Raw genomic sequence first — 16,720 nt, 5'->3', positions numbered from 1 at the left:
GACCAGGCCGGTCCGAGCAGCGCTGAATGGAAGTCAGGGTCAGTCATCTGACTTACAGCCCGCGGCGGGAGGATGCGATCGGAACTCGGTCGCTCTGCTCTTCCGTTCCCGTCTATAGGTCCGTTTCATCACGTTCCGATTTTTTCTGAATGTATCCCCCACCATTATCCCAGCTTACCCCACGAACCAGAGTCGACAACCCACGCAACCACGGCCAACATAAGGCCTACATTTCTGTAATGTCACGTACGGTACCAGTAACTGCTGGCCAGCAAAGTGGGCAGCTTATCTTTCATCAATAAATGTGCTAAACTTAACTCATGATGCCAAACAAGCATAGGTTGGGGCGAAATATCTCTTGCTGGGGCACTACTTGGAACAGGAAACGTGTATTTCTAGTTTCAGAGAGATAGAATGAGAGAGACAGTCCCCCAAGCGCAGTCGACCCCAAACTGGACTTGCGGAAAGAGTTATCAGGTGGTACTATCTCCTGAGGACTAAAGCAAGGGTTGCTTAAGACCTGCCAATTGTCCCACAATACCTGACGACGCTTCTCAAGCTAATCTGAACCAGAATGTCTAACCAAAATTGAATTAGAATTTCAAAAATCAAACGCATTCAGCATGGCAAGCTCGTTATGGTTGGACTCGTTGTTTCATCGCATAACCAATCGAAGTAGCTTGGCCAACGCAACCGTTACAAACACCCCCCTCCCCCTTGCAACCACCCGGCACAGTTCGATTCACGTTGTCATGGAAGATTTTGCACGGTCCCCTTTCTACAAGCACACCACCATCGGACAGGCACACACACGCATACACCCTGTCTACCTTATGTGAAACGTGCGGAGGCAGACCCATTCAAGAGACGAAGTTCAAGCCAGGGGCCCACACACATATACGGTCGCGGACTGCAGGTTCCGCGCGGAGGAGGAGGACACAAAACAACCCCTACACCCTAACACAGTAACCGCCGCCACCGCCACCACCGCCAACCGCCGAATGCGTCTCTCTCGCATTACCACCCCACGACTGTTGTACTTACCCACTGATTCTGCGCTGGTTTCTGTGCTGCGACTTCACACAAAAACAGCACGAGTTTCCGCTTTGTGGATCACCAAATTTCCTTCGATTTTGAATCGAGTTGACTTCCGTTCTCTTCCCTTTTTGCTTTCTTTTCAAGCGCATACGCACACTCACGCACGCACGAACGATGATGGCGAATGATGAGTATTCTTGTTTTTCTTTTTTCTTTTTTAATAGCAAAACATAACTACGAAATCAATCACTGAACACACGCACTCGATGGAGGTTACTTGGATGTGCGAGGGGAAAGAAAAACTTCATTTTTATGCAGCGACTGCACACGGGTACTGCAAGAAAAGCACACACACACACGTAAACATAAACGAATTAAGACACACAGGCATATACATTTCAAACACTTTAGTAGTTTACGTTGTCGACAGGTAACTTTTAATATTTTTTTACTGATTGGCAATTTTCCCAAAAGCTACCCAAGAGTTATGCCCGAAAACAAGGCTCTAGAACAGGGTACAATTTCACACACGTCTTTGTCGCTAAATCGAAGAACGATGATGTTCCCTCTTCGTTCTAAAGACACACAAAAAGTAATGATAAATCGATTGCAGACAGGTGGTAGAGAGCAAAAATAAAAAAAAAAACAGCTCAATCATCCATCAAAAACCTGTTCCCTGTAATGTGCCCAGCATCCATAGAGGCAGCCGCACACGATCCCGTGCACAAACAAGTTTTATGTTTTTGCACTCTCAAACGGTCGACACAAAAATGCAACCGTCCGCATGCAGCAGAAACAATAAGGTAACGAGTTTGCATATTTTGTGGTTCATCACACACACACACGCGACACCAAGAGGAGTCCACGGCGAAGGGTCTGGCTAATAAAACCACGGAAACAAAAAACAAAATGCCCCAAGCCGAATATTTGTCAGGCAATTTAGGCTTCAGGGCAGGAATATTTGTTTTTTTTTCCATTACGCTGTCCGGGATTGTACGAAAGACACAATCGAAAAAGGGCAACTCGATAATAAGGATGTTTTGCCACAACCGAAATAACATTTGCTTTCACGCCTTACATGCCCACTATTGTTCCAGAGCGTACCCCCGATACGCGGAATCGTGTTTCCTCAGCCAAGCTTCTCGCTTCGCATGACTCTTGCCAGCAGGGTCTGCTATGGTATTATTGATTTTTATGCGAACCAAATTTTGACTACGCCACCGTGAACGCTTTCCAGAATCCTATCGATGCCGAATTTCCAGTTGGATTGCAGTTGGAATATGATACAATTCATCCATATACGCTCACGGAAAATCACAATTCACATATTTCTTCACCCTTTTTAATGCTTTTTGTTGTAACCTTTCGGTAGGGTGTCGTTTCGCTAGATTGTTGCAGACCGAAAAACAAAGCTTTTAACCATTTCAAACACTGGCAACAGAAAGCACACTTCCGACGGGGCAGCTAATCGGCAGTAACAACTTTTTGCATTATGTATTTCGTAAGGGAAGAAAAAAACACACAAACACATAATAATGCTCACTTCGATAACAATAGAAAAATCCACCGTGTTTCAGCAACGGTGGATGGATGAAAAGCAGAACCAAAAGCACACACCAAGCGCGACCCCGACAAACGCACACTTACGCGGTCGCTTTTGTTTTGACACTGTGCGAAGCAACACAATTTAAGAGCCACCAAGAGCGGATCAAGCCAGGCTGTATCGTCCCATGCAAATTGACAAATGGCCCCGACCAAGGTGTATTCTGAATTGACAGTTTAGATCACAAACGATTCGTTGGGCTGGATAGATTTAAAAAAAGTTGTAATTTTCAGTGGTAGACATTAAAAAACTATTTCAAAACAGATGGCACTAGGATACTGTATTGTAGGATTGGATCGAAAATACGCTCCTGTTTTGCAAAACTGTGATCTCACCTGGCACGGCGGTGCTGTCGAAGAGAGCCGGTTGATTTTTGACAGTTGACAGTAGAAACGAAACCGAAGCAAAATCTCCATTTATTTTTTTCGCTATCGTTCAAGTGTCCGCAATAAATTCCGAACCACTTTAGCCAGAGTCCACCGGGTTTTGCCACTATTGCCGTGACCGCCCGCCTTCGCAAGTGGGGTGTTACACGATGGCTCTGCTCAAGTTTCACCGCACGCTGCAGACGACCGATCCGCACACCGTACCGGTGTTGATCGTTGGGCAGCTCCGGCACCTAACGGAGCTACCGTTCGAGCGGATCAGCTCGAAGCTGGAACCGCGCGTCGAACGGGAAACGTTCGCCAAGGCCGTATCCTGCCTGCATCCCGCACCGACGGACACGTGTTCGCTCTACCTCGATCTGGCGCGCGTTGCCGCCCTGCCGCTGAAATCTTCCCGGCACAATACCGCGTCCAGGGCGCACTCGATTACGAAGCTGATTCAATCGAACACGACCGGCGTCAGCGAGTCGATCGTAATCGTGTGCGAGAAACAGGACCTGCTGGCATCGGCCTGTGCGGTCGCGCGAGCTTTCCCGCTGTACAGCCGGAAAACGTCCAAGGGCGCCAATGTGGATCCGCCGCCGACGGTTCACATCGAGTTTGTGCTGGTGGGCGGCAACAGTCCGACCGATACGGAGATTACCGAGGAGGATGTGCTGGTGCTGGCCAACGTGACTGTCGGCATCCGGCTGACGGCCCGCATCGTGGACGCGCCGTGCAACGAGATGAACGTGTCCGGATTCTTGTCCGAGGTGGAAGCAATCGCGCTGGAGCTTGGCTTAAAGTCGAAGATCATCCGGGGAGAGGAGCTGCAGCAGAAGGGTTTCGGTGGCATTTACGGTGTCGGTAAGGCGGCGCTGGACCCGCCCGCCCTGGCGGTGCTGTCGCACGAGCCCAAGGGCGCAACGGAGACGGTGGCCTGGGTGGGCAAGGGCATCGTGTTCGATACGGGCGGTCTTAGCATCAAGGGCAAGACGGCGATGCCGGGCATGAAGCGGGACTGTGGCGGTGCTGCCGCTATACTGGGCGGATTCTACGCCGCCGTCAAGAGCGGCTTCCGGCAGAACCTGCACGCCGTGTTCTGCTTGGCAGAAAACTCGGTCGGCCCGTTGGCCACCCGTCCCGACGACATTCATCGGCTGTACTCGGGCTGCACGGTGGAGATCAACAACACGGACGCGGAAGGACGGCTCGTGCTGGCGGATGGGGTCGTGTACGCGGACCGCGATCTCAAGGCAAACGTGATCCTCGACATGGCAACGCTGACCGGTGCGCAGGGCATCGCGACGGGCAAGTATCACGGTGCGATTCTCACCAACAGCGACGAGTGGGAAGAGAAGGCAATGGAAATCGGACGCCGTACCGGCGATATGCTGTGCCCGGTGCCGTACTGTCCCGAGCTGCACTTCAGCGAGTTTAACTCGGCCGTGGCGGACATGAAAAACTCCGTCATGGATCGTGGCAATGCGCAGGTCAGCTGTGCGGGACTGTTTATCGGGGCGCATCTTGGCTTCGAGTACGGCGGCTCCTGGATGCACGTCGACATGGCCGCCCCGGTGCATAATGGCGAACGTGCGACCGGGTACGGTGTGGCACTGCTGGCCGGGCTGTTCGGAGAACACAGCAAGGCGGCCATTCTGCGTGACATCGCGAACCAACCGACGGTTCTGAGGAACAAGACGGCAGGGAATGGCACGGAACCACCGCTGAAGAAGGCCTGCTTGGATTGAAGCACGAAAAAGAGCCACCAGAAGACCAACTCCACAAAATTTAGAAAAGGCTTTCGCATCACAAGCTCCTTTGTTGATTCGGGGAGAGCTGCACCGGAAAAGAAAGATCTTATTTGACGTACACGGGCTGAATCGTCGCCTTTGGTGAGGTTGGATATTCATTTTTCATATTAATAAAGCGAATTAGAAATAACAATACAAGTACGCATAGTTAGAGTAATCGTAGGATGGACATGGGCAACCACTTGACAATGGAAATAATTTATTGTACACACACAGACAGTTGTTATCACCAGTCGTCGTCCGTTCAAATTGCATTCAATGCCGAGATAATAGAATTATTGATTGTTAAAGCGAGCAAACGAGCCGATAATAGAGACTGGGTAACGATCAACCATTGCCGGTCTAATCTAATCGATCATGCCTGTTTCGACCGTAAAGGCCGAATGCGCCATCGCAAACAGCGGGAAAGTGTCGCCGCTTCGCTTCGCTATCTGTTCAGCCTTTTCATCCGAGTTGTTTCGACGCTCCGGATCACAGCGCCCATTCATCAGCAGCGTTACCAGGGTGGACCGGCAGCTCGACACGGTGACGGTAATATGTAGCGGCGTCTGATCCCCATCCGAAGGTGCATTCACGTCGGCACCATGCTGCAGCAACAGCGCAGCACAGCCAGCATTATTCCACTTGCACGCCGAATGCAACGGTGTCCAGCCCATGTCGGTGCGAGCATTCGGATCGGACCCGTACCGCAGCAACACCATAGCCATCTCGCGGTTATTGTTGTAGCACGCTTTGTGTAGTGCCGTGTACCCGTCTCGATCGATCGCCTCCACTACGCACGGTTTGCGGCAAACGATGGCTTCCACTATTTCCTGCTTGTTTTCCCCGGCAGCCCATAGCACCTGTCGTTCGTAGCTGGCTGTACAATTTTTACAAAAGCAAAAGTTAATTCAAGGTTTCGAAGCAACAAAAGTGCGTTTGCATACCGTTCGGTTCTTTGTCCTCTTCGATTAAATCGTCGGGATCGTCCCATCCGCTGACGAACATGCCGCGCGGCACCTTGCTCATCTTTGCCTCCAGTGCTTCGAGCGTGTCCATTTCCTCCTCCTCCTCTTCAGCGGCATCGTCCTTCGTTAGCGATTTGGCAATGTTATCCCAGTCGTTTAACGTACGATTAGACATTTTGCAAACTGTTTGAGATGGCCGAAGATTGCCGTTCCGCACAAAAATGTATTCCAGACACCAAGCAGAACCGTTTATTTTTGTGTTGTTTGGGTCGTTTGTTTACAATGAACTGTCAAATGCTTTGAGAAATGTTCAGCTGTGGTTAGACGAGTGGCTAAGTTGCATTCAAACACGTTCAACATCGCTTGTTGGAGAAGACGGCTATAGAAAGGTAATTTTCTGTCGATTGTGTTCTCTTCATTTTTAATCATCAATCCGCTATCAGATGTTTAGAAATAACTTTCCATAAAGATTTATTGCTATCATACTTTAGTGTGTGTTCGTTGCAGTGAAAAATAGTTGTACAAAATCGTCCCCAATTGCCTGAGTATAAATATACGCATCAGTGATCCCAACAGTTTTTACCCTTTCACCAAAAAATCACAAACGTAACAATCGTTGAGCACGTTGCACCACCCCATTCCATCGCTAAAACTTTAATCTCGGATACACCAGCGGTAAAAGTCCCATCAGGGATGAAATGGCTCCGAGCAATCCGATGGTTTGATTCGACACCGGCAAGATACCGAGTCCGTTAAGGGGAATAAAAACGTCGCACGCGTTCTTGATGGTGTCCACGAGCAGTGGTTTGTTTTCCCGATACACAGCATACAGCGTTCGTTGCAGGTTGCGAATGTTCGACCGGCTGTAGTACACAAACAGCCGGTACAGCTCCTGCACGTCCCGGCACAGATTGAACAGGATCGAAATCAACCAAAACCGGTTCGACCGATCGACCCATTTGTTTGTGTTGATGTTTTTGTTGATCCCAGACCGCGACAGCCAGACGACGTGATCGGCCAGCAGGAACAGTCCCGATGCTATCTTGCCGAGGGTGATAAACAGTTGTGCGGACAGCTCTTTTAGCTTCAGACCGGCCGTCGCGCTGTACAGCACCTCAAACCCTTTTCCAAAGCGAAGCACTGAAAGGAGAGAATGACAACAGGAAATGATAAAACTCAATGCTCGAGACACGGTAACAGTACTCGCTGTACGAACATTTTCGGAATGAACTGAGAATGCTTTCGATGTGTTTCAGCAGCTGTACCGTTTCGATGGATTCCGATCCGTCCTTGCTGGCCCACAGAGCGCGACACGAGTATTGGCACAACCTAGACGAAACACGAATGAAATCTATTAATGCTACAGTCGTTCCCGAATTCCCTGCTCCATTCCAGTACCTGGCAACCTTATCCTTTCCCACGGTTTGGCTGTTTAGCTTGATGACGATGTCCATGTTTCGGTGTCTCAGTTGTTGTCGTTCGGCTTTTAAAGACGCAATACAAGTAACTCACGAACTTAGGGCCGAAACATTAGCGGAACTCCAGCTGCACAAACTACAATTCGGATACAAAGTTCACTCCATTCAAGTGGAACGGGGAGAGCCACAATCTTGTTCTGTAATAAAGTAATTATTGACTTTGCCGATAACGAAGATAACAACAAAGCAAAATGATGAAAAACGAGCTGACCGTTTGACAGCTTCCCGCGTTTATCACACGTGTTTGAAGGATTCAATTCAAAGCGAGATCGGACAGCGTTTGGGAAAATCATTTGCCTTATTTTTGTACGCTCTGCTGGTTTAACTTGAGGAAAGCAAATTTATTGTCCGTGTGGGTCAAATTCGTCTGGCATAAATTGTCGATTTGTTTATTAGTGTAAACAATTGCTTGACGCTAGTTAGTGTGTACATTCACATTCACTTACGGCTATATCCTAGTCGTTCAAACACGCTGCCCCCGCCACTACTGGCGACCGGACCGCTGCGTCCAACTTTTGTCATTTTCGAATCGAGGCTGAATCTTTTCACCCGCTGCACGATGTCCTTCGCGCTGCTGGAGGATGTCTGCGAACCTAAGCTGAGCCGTGCTGTGATCGGTTGCTTGTGTCGCGATCCCCCACCGATCGTGTCCGCTTTCAGCCCGCTTCGCACGGGGGACACCTTGGTGACGGGTGGAGGTTTCATGTGCACTACCTTCTTTGTACCGTGCAGGGATCCGGGCAGTCGTTTGAGCGAGACAGTAGTGCTGGTTCCCGTTCTAACCCCTGCACCCCCGAGACGTTGCTTGACCGAGATTTCCTTCTCGTCGAACCTCATGCGACTGACTGGTGCTGGTTTGGGATTTGGAGGCTTTTGCAGCTTTCTTGGGGCAATTTCAAGCACCTCATCCTCTTCGGAAAACGAAACCGACTTTAGTGTGCCTCCTCCGCCCACCATCGGATAGTCCTCCAGATCGTCCTCATCCGAGGATGTAGGCAGGGCCGCCTTAGCGGGCATCTTTTTCACCAGAATTACCTTCTGCTGGGAGGGACGGATTATCGTCGGAGTTGTCGAAGATTTACCATTGGTGATGGTTGTTTTTAAAATGCTGGACGATATTGTGCTACCGTTGTCGGTCACCGTTCGGCCACCTAGCCGTGAAAAGATGGAACTCGAAGCGGAAGTTGTTATCTGTACTGGTGGGGCAGCTTTCGAGCTTACTTTACTCGGCGGTTCGCTATCTTTGTTCAGTCGATCGAAGATGCCACCCCGCTTGGTACCCGTCGCCTTTGACACCGTGGATAGAACGTCGGAGCTGTGGGAGGATTTGGTGTCCTGTGCCTTTTCCAGAATTTCTCTACTTCGCGGGGTGCTGCCGGAAGGGAGAGTGATTTTATATTTACCCTCGTGTTCGGGCAAGACGCGTCGAGCTTTTGATTCCACCTTCGACGAAACGGCAGTAGTTGATACAGTTCCTGAGGAAGACGCAGTTTATAGGGAATGTTTAGTGATAATTGTTGCCGTTGCGCGGTTTGCCATATCTGTTACTCGTGAATCCAGTTTTGTCCGTCCTTTTGCTGCCATTGCTGACCGAGGCAGTACTCGGAGTAGCTGAAACTGTCGCAACTGGGACTGGAACGTCCGGCTCTGGCACGGATAGCACCTTGTCTCTGGCGCTCTGCTCGTGGACCTTCTTAGCGTGGCGTAAGATCGCTATTATGTCGCCCATCGTAGTGATGCCCATCTCGCGAAGGTACTCCTTGTTCAGGTCCATCAGCATGTCCATCTGGATGCGATTCTCCACAAACACGTGCGCATATGTCGCGGCTGCCGGCGACGGAATATCTGCGTTGGTAAAGAACTTTACCCATGTTGCTGTAAGCAAGATGTGAGTTAGTTAGAACGAGCCATTGCCATGCACACCCCAAACAAATGGTGCCTTTCAGCATCCACAACAAACCTGCCGTCGGAGTCGGCATTGTGGCCACTGGATAGAATACTGTTGGTCAGTTGGCCTGGCTTCAGTGGCAGCGTCCCAGTAGCTTCGCCGCGTTCCAGCAACTCTCCCGAAAATACACAACTTTTTATCAACTTTTTCGCCGTATTTGGCCCAAAAATAAAGCCTGCGGCTTGGAAAATTTATAAATTGTCAAATTGCAAGAAAAAAAACACGATCTCCTGTCAATGCTGTCAGTTGCGTATCCCTTTGCTGGCAGTTTATTTGTTTGGTTCATCCCAACAACTGATGGCTGTGCACAAATATAAGCTTTTTGTACTTAAAAAATTACAAAATTTCTATAAGTTTGTTACTAATCAAGATGAGGTAGTTTTAAACGTAAAATTAAATGAATGTATTGACCGCTCCCACTGTGCACACTGCCAGCATGCGCTGACGTCTGTCACACTGTCTGTGCGAGGTGTGCGCGTGCATGTGTGTGTGCGGCGCAATTTCCCAAATGGACGCGTGTATTTCATCACGGGCAGCATTTTGTTCGCAGTGAAATTTCCTTCTCCCCACACTGTAAACCGTTCAGAACGAACCAAAACAATTGACAACGGCTGCCGGGACGCTCCGGGCACGGAGTAGTGCTGAAAGCAGCTCGGGAAACGGTGGATTTTAGGCGCAGTGTGCCTTTTTCTCCCCTGGCTGGTTCCGTGCGCTGACTGCAGACTGTACGCCGTTGTTGCTGTGCGGCGAAGAAGAGAAAGAAAACGCACACTACGAACGGGTGAGCATTGCGTTGCTCCTGTGCTTGACCTTAGTCATCCCTTCTCCGAGTGTGTGTTTTCGTTTAGCGAAAATCCGTACAACCTTGGCGTGAAGCAGTCGAATTCCGACCGTCAGGATGAGTGGAGAATCGAAGGCGCCATTGCGCTTGGTCAAGCGCGTACAGTTCGGCATCTTGTCGCCGGACGAAATCCGTCGCATGTCGGTGACGGAGGGCGGCATACAGTATGCGGAAACGATGGAAGGTGGCCGGCCGAAGCTGTGCGGCCTGATGGACCCACGGCAGGGTGTGATCGAGCGTACGTCCCGGTGTCAAACGTGCGCGGGTAACATGACCGAATGCCCGGGCCACTTTGGGCATATCGATCTGGCCAAACCGGTGTTTCACATCGGCTTCATCACGAAGACGATCAAAATATTGCGCTGCGTGTGTTTCTACTGCTCCAAGATGCTCGTGTCGCCACAGAACCCAAAGATCAAGGAGATCGTCCTGAAGTCGAAGGGCCAGCCCCGCAAGCGACTCGCCTATGTGTACGATCTGTGCAAGGGAAAGAAAATCTGCGAAGGCGGTGAAGACATGGACATGTCCAAGGAGCCAACGGCGGACGGTGCGAAGAAGCAGGGCCACGGCGGTTGCGGTCACTACCAGCCATCGATCCGACGTACCGGCCTGGACCTGATGGCCGAGTGGAAGGATGTAAACGACGAGAACCAGGAGAAAAAGATCCAGGTTTCGGCCGAGCGGGTGTATGAAATTCTGAAGCACATTACCGACGAAGAGTGTTTCGTGCTCGGCATGGATCCAAAGTTTGCGCGTCCCGATTGGATGATCATCACCGTGCTGCCGGTACCGCCGCTGGCCGTCCGGCCCGCCGTCGTGATGTTCGGCGCAACCAAGAATCAGGACGATTTAACGCACAAACTGTCCGACATCATCAAGGCGAACAACGAGCTGAAGAAGAACGAAGCTACCGGGGCGGCCGCACACGTCATTGCGGAAAACATCAAAATGCTGCAGTTCCATGTGGCCACGCTGGTGGACAACGATATGCCCGGTATGCCGAAAGCGATGCAGAAAAGTGGCAAACCGCTCAAAGCGATCAAGGCGCGTCTGAAGGGAAAGGAAGGCCGTATTCGCGGTAACTTGATGGGTAAGCGTGTCGATTTCTCGGCCCGTACCGTCATTACGCCCGATCCGAACCTGCGCATCGATCAGGTCGGCGTTCCACGCTCCGTAGCGCAGAACATGACCTTCCCCGAGCTGGTGACGCCGTTCAACATCGATCGGATGCAGGAGCTGGTACGTCGCGGTAACTCACAGTACCCGGGCGCCAAGTACATTGTGCGCGACAATGGCGAGCGAATCGATCTGCGGTTCCATCCGAAGTCGTCCGATCTGCATCTGCAGTGCGGGTACAAGGTGGAGCGCCATCTGCGCGACGACGATCTGGTCATTTTCAACCGTCAGCCCACGCTACACAAAATGAGTATGATGGGGCATCGGGTGAAGGTGTTGCCGTGGTCCACGTTTCGGATGAATCTTAGCTGCACCTCGCCGTACAACGCCGATTTCGACGGTGACGAGATGAACCTGCACGTGCCGCAGTCGATGGAGACGCGGGCGGAGATCGAAAACATTCACATCACTCCGCGCCAGATCATTACGCCGCAGGCCAACAAACCCGTCATGGGTATTGTGCAGGACACGCTGACGGCAGTGCGTAAGATGACCAAGCGCGACGTTTTCATCGAGAAGGAACAGATGATGAACCTGCTCATGTTCTTGCCAACATGGGATGGTAAAATGCCCCAGCCCGCCATTCTCAAGCCGAAGCCGCTGTGGACGGGCAAGCAGATCTTTACGCTCATCATCCCCGGCAACGTGAACATGATCCGCACGCATTCCACCCACCCGGACGAGGAGGACGATGGACCGTACAAGTGGATCTCGCCCGGCGACACGAAGGTCATGGTCGAGCACGGCGATCTGATCATGGGCATCCTGTGCAAGAAAACGCTCGGTACGTCGGCTGGGTCGCTGCTGCATATCGTGTTCCTGGAGCTGGGGCACGAAATTGCCGGCCGGTTTTACGGCAACATCCAGACGGTCGTCAACAACTGGTTGTTGTTGGAGGGTCACAGCATCGGTATCGGTGACACCATTGCCGATCCGCAGACGTACGCCGAAATCCAGCGCGCCATTAAGAAGGCCAAGGAGGACGTGATAGGCGTGATCCAGAAGGCGCACAACATGGAGCTGGAACCGACGCCCGGTAACACGCTGCGACAGACGTTCGAGAATCAGGTGAACCGTATCCTGAACGATGCTCGTGACAAAACTGGTGGTTCCGCCAAGAAGTCGCTTACCGAGTACAACAACCTGAAGGCTATGGTCGTTTCCGGTTCCAAGGGATCCAACATTAACATTTCTCAGGTGAGTTTCGCTCCGTGTAACCGGTTGCGTCTTCATTAACACGGGATTGTCTTTTCCCTGTGGCAGGTTATTGCTTGTGTAGGCCAACAGAACGTCGAGGGTAAGCGTATTCCGTTTGGTTTCCGCAAACGCACACTGCCGCACTTCATCAAGGACGATTACGGTCCCGAGTCTCGTGGCTTCGTGGAAAATTCGTACCTTGCCGGGCTGACGCCGACCGAGTTCTACTTCCACGCCATGGGCGGTCGTGAAGGTTTGATTGATACTGCCGTCAAAACGGCCGAAACCGGTTACATCCAGCGTCGTTTGATCAAGGCTATGGAGTCCGTGATGGTCAACTACGACGGCACGGTGCGTAATTCGGTGGGGCAGCTGATTCAGCTGCGTTACGGCGAGGACGGTCTGTGCGGAGAGACGGTCGAGTTCCAGAACCTGCCAACGATCAAGCTCTCGAACAAGGTGTTCGAGAAGCGGTACCGCTTCGATCCGACCAACGAGCGTACGCTGCGGCGGATTTTCAACGAGGACGTCATCAAGGAGCTGACCGAAACGTCGTCCGTCATTCAGGAGATTGAGGCCGAGTACGAGCAGCTGTTGCGCGATCGCGAAGCACTGCGACAGATCTTCCCGAACGGCGACTCGAAGGTCGTACTACCCTGCAATCTGCAGCGCATGATCTGGAATGTGCAGAAGATTTTCCACATCAACAAACGTTCGCCGACTGATCTGTCGCCGCTGAAGGTGATCCAGGGCGTGCGAGATCTGCTGCAACGTTGCGTGATCGTGGCCGGCACGGATCGGCTGTCGAAGCAGGCCAACGAGAACGCGACGCTGCTGTTCCAGTGTCTGGTGCGTTCGACGCTCTGCACAAAATACGTGGCCGAGGAGTTCCGGCTGAACAACGAAGCGTTCGAGTGGTTGATCGGTGAAATCGAGACGCGCTTCCAGCAGGCTCAGTGTAACCCGGGCGAGATGGTTGGTGCGTTGGCGGCTCAGTCGCTCGGCGAGCCGGCCACACAGATGACGCTGAACACGTTCCACTTTGCCGGTGTGTCGTCCAAGAACGTAACGCTCGGTGTGCCTCGTTTGAAGGAAATTATCAACATTTCCAAGCGTCCCAAGGCGCCTTCGCTGACCGTCTTCCTGACGGGCGGAGCGGCCCGTGACGCCGAAAAGGCCAAGAACGTGCTGTGCCGTTTGGAGCACACGACACTGCGTAAGGTGACGGCCAACACGGCCATCTACTACGATCCCGATCCGCAGCGTACGGTCATTGCCGAGGATCAGGAGTTCGTGAACGTGTACTACGAAATGCCTGACTTTGACCCGACGCGCATTTCCCCGTGGCTGCTGCGTATCGAGCTGGACCGTAAGCGAATGACGGACAAAAAGCTGACCATGGAACAGATCGCGGAGAAGATCAATGCCGGTTTCGGAGACGACTTGAACTGCATCTTCAACGACGACAATGCGGACAAGCTTGTGCTGCGCATCCGTATCATGAACGAGGACAACAAATTCCAGGAGAACGAGGAGGAAAACATGGACAAGATGGAGGACGACATGTTCCTGCGGTGTATCGAGGCGAACATGCTGTCGGACATGACGCTGCAGGGCATCGAAGCGATCGGCAAGGTGTACATGCATCTGCCGCAAACCGATGCGAAGAAGCGTATCGTCATCACGCCCGAGGGTGAGTTCAAGCCGATCGGTGAATGGTTGCTGGAAACGGACGGTACCTCCATGATGAAGGTGCTGAGCGAGCGGGATGTCGATCCGGTGCGCACGTACAGTAACGACATCTGTGAGATCTTCTCCGTGCTGGGCATCGAAGCCGTGCGAAAGTCGGTCGAGAAGGAAATGAACAACGTGCTGCAGTTCTACGGTCTTTACGTGAACTACCGACATCTGGCCCTGCTGTGTGACGTCATGACGGCGAAGGGCCATTTGATGGCCATCACTCGACACGGCATTAACCGGCAGGACACGGGTGCGCTGATGAGATGTTCGTTCGAGGAAACGGTTGACGTGTTGAACGATGCAGCGGCCCACGCGGAGGTCGATCCGATGCGTGGCGTGTCGGAGAACATCATCCTCGGCCAGCTGCCCCGAATGGGAACAGGTTGTTTCGATTTGCTGCTTGACGCGGAGAAATGCAAACTGGGTATGGAAATTCCGCACACCTCGATACTGGGTGGCACGGGAATGTTCTTCGGTTCGGCGGCGACACCAAGCATGACACCGTGGCAACAGTCGGCCACCCCCGGCTACGGTGGATGGTCTCCATCCGGCCCGGCCAGTGGCATGACGCCCGGTGGGCCCAGCTTCTCGCCATCGGCACAGTCGGACGCATCGGGAATGTCTCCCTCGTCCTGGTCCCCGATTCGAGGATCACCCAGCTCTCCCGGTCCATCGATGTCGCCGTACCCGCCGTCGTCGCCATCAATGTCACCGTCCTACTCGCCGAGCAGTCCGAACTACGCGCCGAACTCGCCGGGCGGTGCGTCGCCATCGTACTCTCCGACCAGCCCTGGCTATTCGCCACCGAGCCCACAGTATTCGCCGGGCAGCTCGAACTACTCCCCAAGCAGCCCCAACATCCACTCCGCGACGCAAAACTATTCGCCCACGTCGCCAAGCTATTCGCCGATGTCTCCCATGCATCCGACGAGCGCATCCAACTTTGCCAGCCCGGGCTACTCCCCGACGAGTCCGTCGTATTCGCCGACCTCGCCCAGCTATTCACCTTCCTCTCCCGTCTTTTCACCGACCAGTCCGTCGTACTCACCGTCGAGCCCTTCGTACTCCCCGACCAGCCCGTCCTACTCACCGACAAGCCCATCCTACTCACCAACATCGCCGAACTTTACTCCCGTCACACCGTCCTACTCCCCGTCGAGCCCGAACTATTCGCCCACCTCACCGCACTACTCTCCGGCATCTCCCAGCTACTCGCCTTCCTCACCGAAATATTCTCCCACATCGCCGAGCTACTCGCCCACCTCACCGTCGTACATCGGCAGTCCGCACTACACACCCGCCAGCCCACAGTACGGGCAAGCGAGCCCGAACTATTCCCCGACGTCGCCCAGCTACTCGCCCTCTTCGCCGCAGCACTCGCCTGGCAGCAGCAGCAACCACTACAGCATCGGCTCGTCGTCGTACTCGCAAACGCCGGCACCGTACTCGCCCAACATGTCCTCGTACTCGCCCAGCAGTCCGAAGTACTCTCCGACCAGCCCGGTCTACACGTCGAGCTCGCCGACCTATTCGCCCTCTTCGCCGGCCTATTCACCGACACCGCAGGGTTACAGTCCGTCGAGCCCGGCCAGTCCTACCTACTCGCCGACGAGTCCGTCGTACGACGATAGCAATGAGGATTAAGGGTATGTATCGATGTGATCGCGGAATAAAGTGCATTTTTAGTGTAATAAAACTTGTTGTTTTGTTTTAGGCTTTCTGATAGCAATTACATGCATCGCGGAGCATATGTTAACATTCTCTACGTTACTGCTGGTTCTGTTCGTTACCCTGCTTCAAATCTATTTCATATCAACGGGAATTCTTTTACACAGTGGGATACTGTTTTTCAAAAGCGATGAATATTATTTAATTTACAATTAACAACAACTGCAATGAAAGCAGAAAGGGAAAGATTATGTTTGTGCTTTTTTTCTCTCAATACGCTACAACGAAACAAGTTGGTGGCGATATAGCATTTTAGTACTGCTAAACCAGAAGCAAATGATATGTATAAGCGAAACAGCGGCACCTTAATAAGTGGAACGCCGCCGCAAATGCAAGATAGGAAATGGCGATCAATTCATTACTCATCTGGTCATCATATAATGAGTGGTATTGGTCCCGGGCACTCCATCTGCACTGGGATGGAATAAGTTTCACGTGTAAATGATATTTTTTAAGCATTATTGAACGATAATACACTATATTCAACACACCATTTCAATAAAAAGATGCAAAACGGATATTGTTTCGACTTTTCTACAGTTTTGGTACATCATTGATTTGCAGTGTTCGCTTTCGTTTGGTCGGCAAATTAACTTAAATCGTGTTCTTATGTATAATGATATAGACATCATAGAATGTGCTTTTCTTCGCAGTGAACAAGTTATCAAACAATGTTCAAATAAAGAAAAACTTTTATAAATATTGTGTAAAATTAATGAACATAAAACCGAGTGCAACGGTAAATGGGACAATTTAGTAAGATAAATTGGGAATATATAATTTATGTTGAATTTTCATTCATGTTTGAGTCAGAAATAAAAGTTTATTCATGTTTAACCAGAAAA

General features: G+C 51.7%; 6 protein-coding genes across 13 annotated transcripts in view; 2 read left to right on the top strand and 4 right to left on the bottom strand.

Moving 5' to 3' along the window:
- Positions 1-2,695, bottom strand: part of LOC120900045 (kinesin-like protein KIF21B) — a 40,832-nt gene extending 38,137 nt beyond the window's left edge. For 5 of the 8 annotated variants that reach the window (XM_040306543.1, XM_040306549.1, XM_040306548.1 and 2 more), the window contains exons 1-2: positions 2,582-2,695; positions 1,045-1,372 (exon numbers count right to left, since the gene is read on the bottom strand). The gene's annotated coding sequence lies outside the window, so the exon portion shown is untranslated. Of the gene's footprint in view, positions 1-1,044; positions 1,373-2,116; positions 2,297-2,400; positions 2,523-2,561 lie in introns of those variants that run through there. The other 3 variants (XM_040306544.1, XM_040306545.1, XM_040306546.1) reach the window with 3 other exon arrangements.
- A 321-nt stretch (positions 2,696-3,016) lies between these two features.
- Positions 3,017-4,955, top strand: LOC120904771 (probable aminopeptidase NPEPL1). Its single transcript, XM_040315104.1, has one exon. The coding sequence runs from the start codon at positions 3,177-3,179 to the stop codon at positions 4,755-4,757; it is 1,581 nt and encodes a 526-aa protein (XP_040171038.1). The 5' UTR covers positions 3,017-3,176; the 3' UTR covers positions 4,758-4,955.
- A 25-nt stretch (positions 4,956-4,980) lies between these two features.
- Positions 4,981-6,039, bottom strand: LOC120904773 (ankyrin repeat domain-containing protein 49). The gene is made up of 2 exons (XM_040315107.1): positions 5,747-6,039; positions 4,981-5,679 (listed from the first exon to the last, which is right to left on the bottom strand). Exons 1-2 carry the CDS (start codon positions 5,940-5,942, stop codon positions 5,168-5,170), a joined length of 708 nt encoding a protein of 235 aa, XP_040171041.1. The 5' UTR covers positions 5,943-6,039; the 3' UTR covers positions 4,981-5,167.
- Positions 6,040-6,209: 170 nt separating this feature from the next.
- LOC120904774 (peroxisomal membrane protein 11B) lies at positions 6,210-7,492 on the bottom strand. The gene is made up of 3 exons (XM_040315108.1): positions 7,166-7,492; positions 6,984-7,096; positions 6,210-6,907 (listed from the first exon to the last, which is right to left on the bottom strand). The coding sequence occupies exons 1-3, from the start codon at positions 7,219-7,221 to the stop codon at positions 6,414-6,416; spliced, it is 663 nt and encodes a 220-aa protein (XP_040171042.1). The 5' UTR covers positions 7,222-7,492; the 3' UTR covers positions 6,210-6,413.
- Positions 7,493-7,607: 115 nt separating this feature from the next.
- Positions 7,608-9,408, bottom strand: LOC120904772 (uncharacterized protein C19orf47 homolog). The gene is made up of 3 exons (XM_040315105.1): positions 9,206-9,408; positions 8,794-9,120; positions 7,608-8,720 (listed from the first exon to the last, which is right to left on the bottom strand). The coding sequence occupies exons 1-3, from the start codon at positions 9,222-9,224 to the stop codon at positions 7,684-7,686; spliced, it is 1,383 nt and encodes a 460-aa protein (XP_040171039.1). The 5' UTR covers positions 9,225-9,408; the 3' UTR covers positions 7,608-7,683.
- Positions 9,409-9,677: 269 nt separating this feature from the next.
- LOC120904770 (DNA-directed RNA polymerase II subunit RPB1) lies at positions 9,678-16,393 on the top strand. Its single transcript, XM_040315103.1, has 3 exons — positions 9,678-12,407; positions 12,474-15,793; positions 15,862-16,393. The coding sequence occupies exons 1-2, from the start codon at positions 10,092-10,094 to the stop codon at positions 15,789-15,791; spliced, it is 5,634 nt and encodes a 1,877-aa protein (XP_040171037.1). The 5' UTR covers positions 9,678-10,091; the 3' UTR covers positions 15,792-15,793; positions 15,862-16,393.
- Positions 16,394-16,720: the final 327 nt, after the last annotated feature.

The sequence above is a fragment of the Anopheles arabiensis genome, chromosome 3 (genome assembly GCF_016920715.1).
Source record: "Anopheles arabiensis isolate DONGOLA chromosome 3, AaraD3, whole genome shotgun sequence".
Lineage (NCBI taxonomy): Eukaryota > Metazoa > Arthropoda > Insecta > Diptera > Culicidae > Anopheles > Anopheles arabiensis.
Note: the sequence above shows the minus strand (reverse complement) of the source record. Positions and strands in the feature narration are given on the sequence as shown.

What these genes read in the sequence shown, in the direction of transcription:
- LOC120904771 (XM_040315104.1), top strand. Translation starts at nt 3,177, where the DNA reads ATGGCTCTGCTCAAGTTTCACCGCACGCTGCAGACGACCGATCCGCAC.
- LOC120904773 (XM_040315107.1), bottom strand. Translation starts at nt 5,942, where the DNA reads ATGTCTAATCGTACGTTAAACGACTGGGATAACATTGCCAAATCGCTA. An exon ending in AGAGGACAAAGAACCGAACG is followed by an intron (nt 5,680 to 5,746) that starts GTATGCAAACGC and finishes AAAATTGTACAG; the next exon opens with CCAGCTACGAACGACAGGTG.
- LOC120904774 (XM_040315108.1), bottom strand. Translation starts at nt 7,221, where the DNA reads ATGGACATCGTCATCAAGCTAAACAGCCAAACCGTGGGAAAGGATAAG. An exon ending in GGAAAGGATAAGGTTGCCAG is followed by an intron (nt 7,097 to 7,165) that starts GTACTGGAATGG and finishes TGTTTCGTCTAG; the next exon opens with GTTGTGCCAATACTCGTGTC. An exon ending in TCTCAGTTCATTCCGAAAAT is followed by an intron (nt 6,908 to 6,983) that starts GTTCGTACAGCG and finishes CTCTCCTTTCAG; the next exon opens with TGCTTCGCTTTGGAAAAGGG.
- LOC120904772 (XM_040315105.1), bottom strand. An exon ending in GGACAAAACTGGATTCACGA is followed by an intron (nt 8,721 to 8,793) that starts GTAACAGATATG and finishes CGTCTTCCTCAG; the next exon opens with GAACTGTATCAACTACTGCC.
- LOC120904770 (XM_040315103.1), top strand. Translation starts at nt 10,092, where the DNA reads ATGAGTGGAGAATCGAAGGCGCCATTGCGCTTGGTCAAGCGCGTACAG. An exon ending in CCAACATTAACATTTCTCAG is followed by an intron (nt 12,408 to 12,473) that starts GTGAGTTTCGCT and finishes TCCCTGTGGCAG; the next exon opens with GTTATTGCTTGTGTAGGCCA.